The sequence below is a fragment of the Leuciscus leuciscus genome (assembly GCF_965113295.1).
Source record: "Leuciscus leuciscus genome assembly, chromosome: 14".
NCBI lineage: Eukaryota > Metazoa > Chordata > Actinopteri > Cypriniformes > Leuciscidae > Leuciscus > Leuciscus leuciscus.
This window is the reverse complement of record NC_138738.1, coordinates 22152335-22167630: the sequence shown is the minus strand read 5'-3', so window position 1 is coordinate 22167630 and position 15296 is coordinate 22152335. Positions and strand designations below refer to the sequence as shown.

The following is a 15296-nucleotide window of genomic DNA, read 5'->3' as shown; positions in this document are numbered from 1 at the left end:
CATGTACAGAAGTTGCAAATTAATAAGAGCTAGCTGACATGAAGCCTAGTTACTAATAGTTAGCAGAATGTCTAAAGTGACTATCAAAATAAAGCAAACCTGAAATATTGCAAAAAACACAAACAAATTACAAATTAGTCCTCCAAGCAAACAGTATTTTGCAGAGATATGCATGTGACTTTTTACTGAGCTTTTTACTTTTGGAGGGAAACACAATGTCAGCATTTTTCTTAAAGGGCACCTATTATGCAAAATTCACTTTTACATGGTGTTTGAACATAAATGTGTGTTGGCAGTATGTGTATATAACCACCCTATAACGATAAAAATCCACCCAGAATCCATCTCAGAGCAAGCTGTTCTCAGATTCGGGGCAATGTGACGTACTTTTGCACAAGCCCCTCCCACGACTGTTGACTGACACTGCAGTTTTAGTATAGACCCGCCCTGATTGACCTAAACACAGTCCGCCATTGTTTCGATGCTGGAGCAGCTGTAGACAAGAATGTCTCCTAAGCGATTGAGGTGTTTTGTTATAAGATGTAAGAATGAGCAAAGCAGTCTTCATTTACTCTCGATTGTAACTCGCAGATGAATCTGTTCCAAGTGTTCGTGATCCAGCTTATAGTCTCCGGATCAATATTGGTCACAGCAGTAATGAAAGGGAGAGCATGGGGACGGGGTGAAGGGGTAGGCATACTATGCTATTAGACTACATAGCCTATAATAAAAGATAATGAATTTCAAACCTGAACCAAACATATTTTTATTCAAAGATCAACAGTTTGTCATTAGTCTGCCTCAAAAAAAGAACATTAAAATCATGAACTCAAATGGCATTGTGAAAAAAACAAAAACAATGACTGTTGCATAACAGTGTAACAGTGCATAAATCAGACCTTTCAGACTATAGCCTAACGCTAATAAGCCTTATGCCAAAATTATTATTACAACTAAATTGTCGGTCATTAAATAAGAAAACGAAATAATGATGTAGATGATTTACTTTGTGTAACCCGACATCAGACATTAGGCCGAAGTATTTTTTTGCACACAGTGCCGAATGCTGACCAATCAATCACTCCTTTTTGACTGGCTGCCTGCACATTCACTGTCCTCGCGGCTGCTGCAACTTGCGCTCGCTTATCAATGCATATAAATTCCATAGACAGTAAAAGAAATGGACACAGCGACCCCATTGGATTCAACGGAGAAAAGTGAAGTCAATTAGAAGCACTCACATCCTGATGGCTGACCGTACTGCGCAGACTCAAACTGAGCTTGACGACGTAGATGTGACGTGAGCAACCTGTCTATCTTCTAGTAGCTGTGCCAAGAGAAATCTGAATCATTCCCTTCCGAAACTTGCAGAGACGGAGAGTGTGAGTAGGAGGTGTCCATGAGCTAGGAGCAGGAGAAACTTTTGCTAAGTATTCTGATTAATTATTTTGTAATTTTGCCTCCACGTCTCCCCGATTGCCCGTGAGCTTCTCCTCCTGTCCATACGATAATTTCTCTACTGTGCGACAGAGAGTCGCGTGGTTATGACGCAATCGTTAGCCTATTTTTACAAAAACTGCTTCTACAGGGCCATAACGTAAGATACAAGGTAATGGAGCCTTTTATACATTTTCGTGTGTCTTTAGAAATAAATAATGGACAAATGGAGTCTTTAAACGCCTCAGATGTAAAGTTATTCGCTGTCAAAGTGACGCCAAAATGAATGGGAGTCAATGGAATGCTAACAGCAGGTGATGGTCTGCTAATCAATGGCTGCCCCCGGGGAAGCTTCAGTTTTTTCTGAAATATTACCCCCTTGATAAATTCGCGCCGACGGTATCTTTGTAGAACTTCAAAAAAAAAAAAAAAGATGCTGCAGCCAATGAGCAGCCGGCGGGGACTGGCTGCAGGACGACTCAACCTCCACAGACAGTTTTTAATGTTTTATCAGACAATAACTACTCAAGATTTTGCTTTAGTATAATTATTGGGACAATTAGGGCTGGATTCAGCTTAGATTTCGGGACTGTCCAGAATTTTTGGGACGTCTGGTCACCCTACACAGACTTAAATAGACTTGAATCTACTCAATATAATTGAGTTTAAATAACTAAAAAACACTAAGGCTGCTTTCACACTAGGCTCGTTTGCTGCGGTCCAAGCCCGAGCGCATTTGTTTTTTTATTTTATTAATTTGGTACTATTATGCACAGCTGAGTGAACAACACAGGTTTACTGTGTGTGTGTGACGCATACGGTGGTTTTCTGCTGCTTGCAAACAAACTCTTTTGAGGAGACAGTGGATTTCCATTAATTTGTTCCACACGCTATGCGCGATTACATGCATTTTATTTAACTAAATACATAATAATCAGCTAAAACGCATGGGCAGGTCACTTTTCTTCCTGAACAAATGCGCACCCAAGTCCGTGTTGCTTTCACATTCACGCGAACCGCGGCACGGTTCGAGTGCAACCGAACTCAGACCACCTCCTCCAGGTAGTCTCGGGTTTGGTGCCCCTGTGCGCACCTGGGTCCACATGACAGCGTTCACATTAGAAATGTTTTATGCGAACCGTGCCCCGTTCTGAACTAAACTGCCAGTGTGAAAGCACCCTTAGTTCAACCAAAAATGTATGTCTAAAATGTATTTTGTTGCACTCACAAAAATGTAGTAAGATCAAAAAGCCTTTTTTCAGTCTATAGGTACGGAAACTTGTAAAGATAACTTGATAAAAACATTCACAGCTTAAATGCCGAAAGTCTACCCCTAGTGACCCATTTTCATGTCTGCGTGTCTTTTGGACAAAGGACATAAAAGTACAAAATAATAAATCCAACTACTTTTACTTCTTGCAGAAAATAGGATTACATGCCTTAATTTTATAGGACTGTTATTGGAAAGTTAAATAGTGAGATCAATGCTTTTCCATATTCAGTTGACCAAAGGACTGCAAATAGATATGAGTGAATAAAAAGCACTGAGATATCAGGAGCGTCACTCACAGCCCTATCCATTTCCCACAGGAAAATTAAACAAAGGCCTTCATTAGCATATGTGACCCTTCATTACGCATATGACTACTGAATGATGCATAAGAGCTCCACAGAGCTTCTGTTATTAGCAAAGGCCTTCACCTTTGAACTTTTATTCCTCTTATATTTCCTACTCCCATAAAGATCCTTCATAAAGACTTTGATAGATATCACTTATTATTGGATTGAGGTGTCACTGGACTTTAGCTGTCACGTTAGTTGAGAGATGTAGTGACAGACATAGGGGTGGTGAAGGTTTTGATTTGAGCTTAGTTAACTCTTCTTCATGCTTCACCTCTGTTCATTTTAATATGCCTCAATTCCACTTTAATTCCAGACCTTAAGTAGGCCAGTAAGTGTGAGAGGAAATGCTCTCCAGTCCATTTCGGACATTTAAAAAAAAAAAAAGAAACAGTATAAATTGGACTGAAAATTGTCTTGAGAGAAAGGAAATAGCATGACTGTTTAACCCCTAAGCATGTACAGTAACTGTTTGGCTTTGACAAGAATCAGTACATTTAGAATGGCATTGTGTCTGGCCATCTGTGACTCTCTTTGTGCCGTGTAGATTTATTTTGTTTCCTGAGTATACCAGACAAATAACCGGTGATCAATTCACTTCTTGTCTGAAACCCAGACTCCCAAAAGAGCACTCTGGGTAAGAGGTTATGACCTAAAACTGACCTCTTCACATGGACATTGATTGTAAGCTAACGAATCTTTGCAATCAATACCACAGTCAGATTATGTGATTCAATCCATTCAGAAAGTTGCTCTTCTTTGGGCCAATGCCCCATGAAGTTTTAATTTCTCACACAACAGATAATTCCATGTAAGACTCTTTGCTGGAATACATGGCTTTGAAAAATCACTGACATTTTCAGGTCAGTCTGGTAGGAAGTCCAAGAGAGACTTGCTCTCCTTTTTGATAAAAAGATCACCATGGCAAGGTCTGTTTTCAGCCTTATAAGCAAGTGCTGAGGAATGGGATTGCTTGGATCCTTTATGGCTTTTAGGCAATAAAGGTTCCTCATATGCTGGCTGCATGTCTCGTGGTGTGAGATTATTGTCAAGTTTCTCCCACATGATAACACTGATTTCATCAATCAATCTCTCTCTCTCTCTCTCTCTCTCTCTCTCTCTCTCTCTCTCTCTCTCTCTCTCTCATTGGGTTTTCATGTGTTATGGGATAATCCAGACATAATCATTTTTATACTGTACAAACTGTATTCTTATCCCCTAAACCTACCCATCACAGAAAACTTTGTGCACTTTTAGATTCTCAAAAAAACATCCCTTAAAATGAGTTATAAGCTGTTTCCCTCATGTGGACCAAAAAATGTCCCCATAAGGACAAGGATTTCGGAAATTGACATCTTTAAGGAGACATTTTGTCCCAATAATGAAAGGGCATATTCAAGACAAACAAAATCAAAGAGCACACACACTGAATCATCTTTGTAACTGTTTTTTGATGCATGTGCAGCTCTTTCATGCCAGCATCATGTCTATTCATGGAGTCCACCAAAATGTCAAGGTCTGCAGGGATTTCAAAATGTACTTTCCGAGGTCCTGCATCGACAATAAAATGTCATTAAGATGATTGAGCATTGTGATTGTGACCAGTTGTTTCTAGCTTGTTCAGTAGTTCATTGTGTATTTATAGCAATTGTGTTATGCCTCACTGAATCTCAAAATATGTACTATACAAAGAGTACTTACACTGCACACTTGGCTATCTACTCTATGATTTTTATACATTGACATTTATGCATTTGGAAGATGAAGTTACTTACATGACTGTACCGATACCAATTCATCTATTCCTTGGGAATTAAACCCATGTAATACTGTTTGAGCTTCACGAACACTAGCCCTTTCTCCCAGAACCCATCCTGCTATAGGCAAAGCTACAACCACTGAGTCCAACATTCAAGACTTCATTTTTTGTTTTAGGTGAGCAAGTACATCATGATGTGCACTAGGTCTTATTGTATTTTTCAGTGTGAACACACTATTCACACTATAAGAAAAAGAGACAGCAAAAACATAAATAAAATGCTTTAATTGGCTGTATGTCTGTTCTGTATTTGATCTGGTATTTATTTGATGAATTAGAGGAGAGGTCCAGTTAATAAATCAGCTGAATGATGAATCAAGGCCTTAAGTAGGATATTAAGATTTATATCAGTAGCCTGGTACTCACTGACAACTACACAATCACTCCCTAGCTCACAGCAGACAAATCCACATAGCTGCAGACCGACCGATTCCTTATCACAGAGAGAGTGAGAGGGATGAGGGGGGAGAGAGGGAGGGGGTGAGGTGTGTAGGGAAGAGTGATGGAGCTCAGCTGCATTAGAGATTGAAGGAGGAAGAGGGTGAAAAAAAAGAGAGCAAAAAAAAAAAAGAATAATGTACACGGGCATGAGAAATGGAGGGTAGGGAATGAAGGGTAAAGATGGAGAGGGCTACAATGGAGAGGACACATGTTTCACAGGAGAAAGGAGTTTCTTATTAAAGGCTGGCACATGAGAGGGGAGTGTGTATGTGTGCCCGTCACACTTTGCCTCACTCTCAGAGCTCGCTGATGGTGAGTTATTTACCCCGGTGTGGGCTCTGGAGGTCACAGTAATTGCTTTTTCCTGCTCCTGCAGCTCAGAGGAGGAGAGAGGCTTTGTTCCTAAGATACAGGTGATGTCCACCACCTGCCATTTATTTGTAGAGGAAAATATTCTGATAGAAAGGTGATGGGGATGATGGCATCATTTATGATTTATGATATGGGGGATGGGGACATGCCACAGCAGAATGTACATTACAAAATAAATTAAGAAATACATTTTACTTCTTTTCCAGCAACGTTAACATAAACATGTTAAACATAAACGTTAACATAAACATGTTAACGTAAACATGCTTAAACAAGATTTATTTGAGGAGCAAATCTCTGTAATATAAGACTTGTATTTGAATTTATTTTTGGTAATTGTTTCAATCATGTTGCCCTAAAAAGCCAAAATAGTATTTACGTCAAACTCATTTCATAGGACATAGGACAAATCATAGACAGGAGTTTTCATACTTGGATCTGCACAGGAAAATTACAACATTTATTTTTATGGCTCTCAAATTAACTGTAAAACTGCTCTTAAATAATATTTATTGTAAAAAGCGCTATACAAATAAACTTGAATTGAATAGCATTAATATTGTGTTGAAAAAAATATACACTTAATACAGAGCTAATATTTAACACATAATATTTTCAGCATTTGCTTTGCCTTCAGTAGAGTAACAACATAAATGTCAATTATTTAATTTTTCAAAAAATATTGCTTAATAAAATTAAAATAAATCTCATGCAGTTTGAATGGGTTTGGGTCCTTTGTTTTAAAAAGTTATAGTATAATAGATACAATCTCAGTCTAATAGATTCAATTTGTGCTTAAGTAAGACCAGAAAAAAAAAGGAAAGAAAGAAAGTTCCGTCCCGACTGACACAAAGTGATACTTATGGAGATGAACCAGAAGAGAAAGAGAAAGCAGACAGATGCAGGGAGAAACTGGGAGAGATGAACAGATAAAAAGTGAGAAAACAGATAAACTGATCCTACACTCTAAAAACTCCTGGGTCAAAAATAACCCATAATGGGTTATTTTTGACCCAACTCCTGGGTTAAAAAGGGACCAACTAATTTATGGGTTATTTCAACTCAGAAAATTGGGTTATGCTTTTTGACCCACATTATGGGTTAAATACCTGACCCAAATGTTGGGTTTAAAAAACCCAACATCTGGGTAAAAATAACCCAAAAATTAGTTGGTCCCTTTTTAACCCAGGAGTTGGGTCAAAAATAACCTAACTTGGGTCACTATCCCAGTATGCCTTATTTCAGAAAATAAAACTTTGTTTTACATTATATTACACACTTCAAGCACTTTTACATTTTTATTGCATTAAATAAAAATCTATAAGAAAAAACACACACTTGGACATGTTTATTTTCATATTTATTTTAGGTCACACTGTAATAACAATATTAGAAATAAAAAATAGAAAAATAAACAACAATTCTCAGAAGAGCCTCAGGAATTTAAGCCTGGGGCCAACTTTGGGGACAAGATTTTTGATGGTGTCCTCATCAAAGAGAAGAAATGCCTCCTCATCTATCTGAAAGACAGAAAACAAGACAATATGAGTATTGTTAATAAGTCGAGACAATTGTGAACCACTCACCAGACACTCTTTCATTATCAAGCTAACAAATAATCACTTTTAAGGTAATGCAGTGGCTTTTTTATTTAATTTTTTTTACGTGGCCCAAATTGCTAGTTAACTAATGTGGTTCTTTTGCAGCATTAACATTACCCATTTTGTGTGAATGACATATTTTCTTTCATTAAAAAGTGTAATGACAGCCCATTCTTATGCATAACAGCTTGAAGACAAGGCACAGTAATCTTTTAGGGTTGTACATACCCCACTGTCGAAGAAGTTGTGACTTACACAAAATCTTGCACTGACACATTTAATCTGATCCAAGATGGCGGCGCGAGTACATCGCGAGGCTCGCGGTCTCTCCAGATTCTGTAATTTAGCAGTATTTTTCTTGCTCATTTCGGGTCTGTTCGTCCAGAACAGTTGTGCCTTAACATCGTACACCCAAGGTGAGCTTTTGGATATTGGTTTGCGAATTTCCGACAGTTTTATGGACAACCTTCGACTCCTTCCTGAGATCGCCAGATCACCCGAGGCTATGCACTCTGCCCGGCCGGGCGGAAGTGCTCGCAGGCGCCGGCGAGATCGTAAACAAAGGCGGGGGAAGCGCGGAGGACTAAGAGCTAAGCTAAAGCTAACACCACACCGGCTCTCTTTACCCAGCATTTTCCTTGCCAATGTACGGTCGCTGTTGAACAAAATGGAGGAGATTCGACTCAACATCACATACAGCAAGAGACTTTTGAACTGTAATGTTCTAATTTTCACGGAAACATGGTTAAACAGCGGAATACCGGACAACGCTATTGAGCTAGCGGGACGCCATACATTCCGGGCGGATAGAACATTAGATGGCTCCGGTAAGACCAGAGGTGGTGGATTGTGCATTTACATTAACAAAGCTTGGTGCACAAACTCTGCTATTGTTGGGAGACATTGTTCAGCTAACCTTGAGTTTCTCATGGTTAAATGTAGACCGTTTTATCTACCGCGGGAGTTCACTTCCACTATTATAACTGCAGCCTATATTCCCCCGGATGCTGATGCCAAGTTTGCTATGAAAGAACTTCACGCAGCCATCAGTAAACAACAGACCGTTCACCCGGAAGCTGCGTTTATTGTTGCGGGTGATTTTAATCATTCAAACTTAAAGTCTGTGCTACCGAAATTTCACCAGCATGTTTCCTGTCACACCAGAGGAAACAAAACCTTAGACCATGTTTACACAAACATGGCTGAAGCTTACGTCGCGACACCCCTCCCCCACTTGGGACAGTCAGATCACCTTTCTTTGTTCCTCACCCCCAAATATGCACCTCTGATCAATCGCGTGAAGCCATCAGTGAAGACCATCAAGGTGTGGCCTGCGGGGGCAGATTTCTCACTCCAGGAAAGGTTTCTACACACAGACTGGAGTATGTTTGCTTCTCAAGCCACCAGTGGCTCTCACACGGACATTGACTGCTACACCTCCTCTGTACTGGATTATATTAATACCACCATTGACAGTGTTACAACCCAGAAGCAGATCACCACATACCCAAATCAGAAGCCATGGATGAACAGGGAAGTGCGACTCCTATTGAAGACACGCAATACTGCCTTCAGATCAGGAGATGCACAAGCCTATAGCACATCCAGAGCAAATCTGAAAAGGGGCATCAAAGAGGCCAAGCACTGCTACAAGCTTAAGATAGAGGGACACTTTTCCAACGCTGACCCTCGGCGCATGTGGCAGGGCATTCAGGCCATCAGTGACTACAAACCCTCTCACTCCACCCCCGCAGCCACTGATGTCAACTTCCTGAACGAGCTAAATTACTTTTATGCTCGCTTTGAAAGAGACAACAGAGAAACTGCCACCAAGCTCAAATCCTCAGCTGACCACCCACCGATCACACTCTCCTCCACAGATGTCTGCAATGCACTGAGCAGGATCAGCGCGCACAAGGCTGCTGGACCAGACAACATCCCTGGACGCGTACTCAGGGCATGTGCGGAGCAGCTCGCTGGGGTTTTTACAGACATTTTCAACCTGTCTCTTGCCCAAGCAGCTGTACCAACATGCTTTAAATGCACTTCCATTGTGCCAGTGCCAAAACACTCCAGCCCGAAGTGCCTTAATGACTACCGCCCTGTAGCACTCACACCCATCGTAATGAAGTGCTTTGAGCGGCTGGTCCTGGCACACCTAAAAGACTCTCTACCATCCACATTGGACTCACACCAGTTTGCCTACCGTAGCAATAGGAGCACAGAGGATGCAGTCTCCATGGCACTGCACTCTGTGCTCACACATCTAGACAATAAGAACACTTATGCACGCATGCTGTTTGTTGACTTCAGCTCAGCATTCAACACTGTCATCCCAACTAAGTTAATAGCCAAACTTGGAGACCTGGGCTTCAACACCTCCATGTGCAACTGGATTTTGGACTTCTTGACCAACAGACCCCAGAATGTTCGATCAGGCTCCAACTGCTCCACATCCATCACACTCAACACTGGTGTACCACAGGGCTGTGTGCTAAGCCCGTTCCTCTACTCCCTCTTCACCTCCGACTGCAAGCCTGTGTACGGATCTAATTCCATCGTCAAGTTTGCGGACGACACTACGGTGATTGGTCTCATCAGCAACAACGATGAGACTGCCTATAGGGAGGAGATCAAGCACCTGGCCACATGGTGCACCGAAAATAACCAGCTCCTCAACACCACCAAAACGAAGGAGCTCATCGTGGACTTCAGGAAAGTGTCAAGAGGCACACACGACACCATCCACATCAATGGAATGGCTGTTGAGCGTGTCTCCAGTTTCAAGTTCCTGGGGATCCACATCTCGGCGGACATGACCTGGACAACCAACACCTCCAGCCTGGTCAAGAAGGCTCACCAGCGCCTTTTCTTCCTGAGGACACTGAGGAAGAATCAGCTTTCCTCCACTATCCTGGTGAACTTCTATCGCTGTGCAATAGAAAGCATCCTGACCAACTGTGCTACAGTGTGGTATGGGAGCTGTTCTGTTGCAGAGCGCAAGGCACTGCAGCGGGTGGTGAAAACCGCCCAGCGCATCACTGGGACTCCACTACCTGCCATCGAGCACATCCAGAGGAAACGCTGTCTGCATCGAGCTCGCAGCATCCTTAAGGACTCCTCTCACCCAGCCCACAGACTGTTTTCTCTCCTGCCCTCCGGCAGGCGTTTCAGGTGCCTCCGGACCAGGACCAGCAGACTAAAGAACAGTTTTTTCCCCAGAGCTGTCTCTTTATTAAACTCTAACCCTCATTGATCCCACTCCCCTCATATACTGATTGACTCTCCTCTCCCTCCTCACACCTGCCTCCATTTTGTTATTTGCAATACTATAATGTTCATTTGCACTGCTGACTGTTATTACAGTAACAACTGTTTACATATGCATCTTGCACTACTACCTTGACTGGAATATGCTCAATTTGCACTGCCGACTGTTTATTTACAGTACCGACTGTTTATATATACATTGCAATATCGTACCTTAACTGTAATATGCAATTACTTTCCACTGCACTTTCACTCGGATAGCTTCTGTCCAAACTTTATTTGCACTACTTTAAATCCATTGTTATACTGCTCATTAGCCTAACTTATACATATATCTATTTGTTAAATTCTGTTTATAGTAATAGCCATCTGTATATTATGCTCACATTCTGTTTATAGTAACAGCCATCTGTATATATATTCATAGTACATATCTATCTGTAAAATTCTGTTTATAGTAACAGCCATCTGTATATTATATTCAGTACATATCTATCTGTAAACATTCTGTTTATAGTAATAGCCATCTGTATATTATTATATTCAGTACATATCTAGCTGTAAACTCTGTTCACAGTAATAGTTATCTGTATATTATATTCATAGGACAATCTATCTGTAAATTTTTGTTTATAATAGTATTCAACTCTATATTTATTCAGTACATATCCATGTTCTGCACTTATGGAACCACTGTATATCCTGCACTTGCTGCTATTGCACTTCTGGTTAGACCTAAACTGCATTTCGTTGCCTTGTACCTGTACTTGTGTAATGACAATAAAGTTGAATCTAATCTAATCTAATCTAATTTAAGTCTTATTAAAAATAAAAAGTAGGTATAGAGAGATGATATAAGGGCAATAAGAGTAAAATGCTCACCTCTAAAATTCTCTGTCAGCTCAGACAGCTGCCACTCAGTTAGCTTATCAGCGAAAAAACTGTGGAGAAAACATAGCAATATAGTGGTTAGCAACAATTTGAAGACTTGACCCGCTTCTTTAACTCTACCTAACGTTACTTCAGCCAGTAGAGCACTCTATAATATGATAAGCACGGCACAGCTGGTAAACATAACTCAACTATTGTGTTGCCTCGTCGCTCTGTAGCCGCAGCTATGGGGCTCGCACACCGGACGAGAAGCGCCGCGTCGCGTCTAGGACAACTCGAGGTATCGGTCAGTCACCGGACGTGCACTCTCTCAAGGGGCTCGCGAAGCGCAGCGCCGCGTCTTTAAAATTCGAACACATTATTCTCTATGAGTGTAACGGACACACACACACACACAGCGGCGGTCTGTCCGCGGCACCCAGCAACGGCTCAGGACCGTGTTCAAAATCGCGTCCGCTTGTGCGATAACGTTACCTCGAGTTGTCCTAGACCTAGATGTTGTCGTGATAGCCGCGGCTACATGCCAACCACAGAATTACCACGGCTAACGCTAGTCTCAACGTAGCAACGTATTTATTTATTTTAGCAAATGGTGCTAAACTAGCAACAGGGACATGGACACAGAAAAGTTAACATTACATCAACACTGAAAATACTCTCTTACCTTGAATATAGATGAAGTTGCACCGATGAAGCACAGGCCAAAACGGATCGAGCGCGAAGCGACGGTTATTTCAAACGACTGTTGTGAGAAAATTCCAGAACAACTGCGAGAGAGAGAGAGAGAAAGCCAACCCTATAACCCAGAACATGGGTTACTCTTTGAAAAATAACCCAGAAACCCAAACAACCCATGAATTGGGTCAAAATATTAGCCCTATAACCCAGAAAATGGTTACTCTCTGAAAAAATAACCCATAATTTTAACCCAACACAAATAACCCAGAAAATGGGTTGAAGAAATAACCCAGGAGTTTTTAGAGTGTAATAAAGTAAATTGACTAAGAGAAATGAAAAGAGATTCAGAGAAAATTAGTCTCTTAACTGTTTCCCCTCTTTCAAGAGCATCATCCAAACAGGCGTGAAGGAGAGTAATTGATGTTTTTGGTTGTGGCTGTAGAGGATGTGAAGTCAGTGTCTGTGCTCCATTAGAAAACTGACTGATGGGTTTTTACCCTCATAATTAAGCCTGCAGAACAATTGAACACTCGAAACCATTCAGTTGCACGAGTAATGAATTAAATGAAAGGTCTGACGAAAAGAGCAGGATTACCTTTAGACTCACTACGGAATGTATTAAAAGAATAAATAAACACTCGCTCTTGATTTTCTGGGTAAACATTTTGCTGCATATCAAGTGATAATGGCTACATTGGAATATTGAAACATGGAATATGGAAAATCTGCAATTTGATTATCTCATCATATACCCACCTCAGAGTCATGTAGTAGGCATATTTGTAGGATTCTTCTGTGATCAAAAAACAATCTTTTTTGCAGTGGTGCTTGCTTTACACAAGAACGCGAACACACAGATGTGAATGGAAATGCATTCCAAGGGTTTTGCACAGTCCCGTTAAACATATACTTAAAGCTACACTGTGTAATTTTTTAAGTTGATTCTTAGCAAAAAACACTTTGTTCTTTCAAAATGATATGTGCTCATTCATGTGTAATTATTTCCACCAACTAATTAAGTATTCTTGTAAGCGTAGAATCTACCATTCAGAATACATACGATCGAGTCGCTCGAATGGTGGCAGCCATGTTGCACCTCCATCTTGAAAATACAATAGCCAAAGAGGGACATACCTGGAAATTCAAGCTTCAGCTTTCACGCTTTTACACTCAGTGGCACCGTGACGAATGCGAGGGGGAGATTACTCGCAATTGCCGGCAGATTTGAAAGCCTGTTGAAGATGGAGGATCATGCCTATTCTCGAGGACATGTAACAGAGGAAGCAAAGAGAGAATTAAAACGACAGCGTGACAGGCAAATCAACATGACCAAAGTCAATATTGGAGTGGCTTTTCCAAGATGGAGAGTGCCCATGAGGAGCAAGGATTTTAAAAGGGACAAAGTTGCCTGCTTTCTTCTTGACCGGTAATTCAGCCTATTTGTGTAAATTCAAAGTTTTATAGTTGCTTGGCTAACTATAGCATGGTTGTGCATAACACTAGAATAATACGGCCACCAAAGGAGTTAAAACGCCCTCGGAATGGGAAGGGCTAGAAAGTAATATTCAGTTGGTAGTCATATAAAATTTCACTGCTAGATGGGAGAAAATCGTACACAGTATGGCTTTAAAGTGGTAATGAAAATAGGGAACAAAAAGGTGATACCAATGACAATTTATAATTTACTCAACCTCATGTATGACTCTCCTGTATGACTTTTGGTCATCTTCGAAACATAAATGAAGATATTTTTAATTAAACATTTATTTCTGAGAGATTTCTGTCCCTCTCTTAAAAGTTCAATTAATCAACTTTGACTCTTAGTCAAAAAGTCAAAAAAAAAAAAAGTTTTTGTTTTTCATTTTGTCATCACTTACTCACCCTCAAGTTGTTCCAAACCTGTATGAGTTCCTTTCTTCTGTTGAACACAAAATAAGACATTTAAGAATGTTGCTAATCAAACAATTGATGGTAGCCATTGACTAGTAATAGTAGTAGGAAAAAAATACTATGGAAATCAATGGGCTACCGTCAACTGTCAAATTTTCATTTTGGGGTGAACTATCCCTTTAAGACACTGAGTTTTCAGTGTGAACGCACTACTCAGGGTTAAAAAGTTTTACAAGTCTTCTGAAGAGACACTTTAAATGATGAACAGATATAATTTAAGCTTGTGTTCACATATAAACATTGATCAACATACATACATACATAGATCACATAAAATATAATCATTGGAAACTTGATGTGCAACAAACAGCCTCGGAACAAACTTCCAGTTAATACAAGAATATACATACAACATAACGGCATAAAAGCAGTATTCTCATAGTTATATAGATATTCTAGGCCTACAGCTCAGATATGTTTTTAACAACAACAGATACTGTAAGTGGAGCAGTAATACAGTCCTGATATATGATCTGGGAAATGAGGAAGAGGGATTAGACAAATAAGAGAAAACATGGCCCAAATGCACTGCATCATCAGCCCTTGAGTAGGCCATCACACGTTTACCAACACGAGGGCTGATGGAAGACATCTGTCCATCCAGCTGTTGAACACATGCTATTATCATATTCACAAAAGCATGCATGTATGCACACATTCACAGGCTCAGTACAACGCACAGCAGGAGACCAGCAGGAACACACATAACATGTTGAGCAAAGTAACAAACACAGGAAAAGGAAAACTAGCCAGGTCTACTTTTCTTCAGAAGTTATTCCAGCTCACATAGAGATCTCACCCTTCTAATTGGAACATTCCACAGATTGTGCGATACTCTCCCAAAGTCTTTTACATTTCCATCCATCCATCCATCTTCTTCCGCTTATCCGGGGCCGGGTCGCGGGGGCAGCAGTCTAAGCAGGGATGCCCAGTCTTCCCTCTCCCTAGAGACTTCCTCCAGCTCTTCCGGGGGGACACCGAGGCGTTCCCAGGCCAGCCGGGAGACATAGTCCCTCCAGCGTGTCCTAGGTCTTCCCCGGGGTCTCCTCCCGGTGGGACATGCCCGGAACACCTTCCCGGGAAGGCGTCCAGGAGGCATCCGGAAAAGATGCCCGAGCCACCTCAGCTGGCCCCTCTCGATGTGGAGGAGCAGCGGCTCTACTCTGAGCTCCTCCCGAGTGACTGAGCTTCTCACCCTATCTCTAAGGGATCGCCCA

The 15296-nt window shown here is 41.0% G+C and overlaps 2 protein-coding genes across 2 annotated transcripts in view; one reads left to right on the top strand and one right to left on the bottom strand.

Moving 5' to 3' along the window:
- The window catches only part of LOC309513987 (uncharacterized protein), a gene marked incomplete at its 3' end in the record, with an annotated part of 131440 nt that extends 127238 nt beyond the window's left edge, over positions 1 to 4202 (bottom strand). The window contains exon 1 of the mRNA XM_082190107.1: positions 4131 to 4202. The remainder of the gene's footprint in view (positions 1 to 4130) is intronic.
- A 3388-nt stretch (positions 4203 to 7590) lies between these two features.
- Positions 7591 to 15296, top strand: part of LOC309474305 (uncharacterized protein) — a 155690-nt gene continuing 147984 nt past the window's right edge. The window contains exon 1 of the mRNA XM_082136754.1: positions 7591 to 11376. Within this exon, the coding sequence (XP_081992880.1) occupies positions 7748 to 10546 (2799 nt within the window). The 5' untranslated portion in view covers positions 7591 to 7747 and the 3' untranslated portion in view covers positions 10547 to 11376. The remainder of the gene's footprint in view (positions 11377 to 15296) is intronic.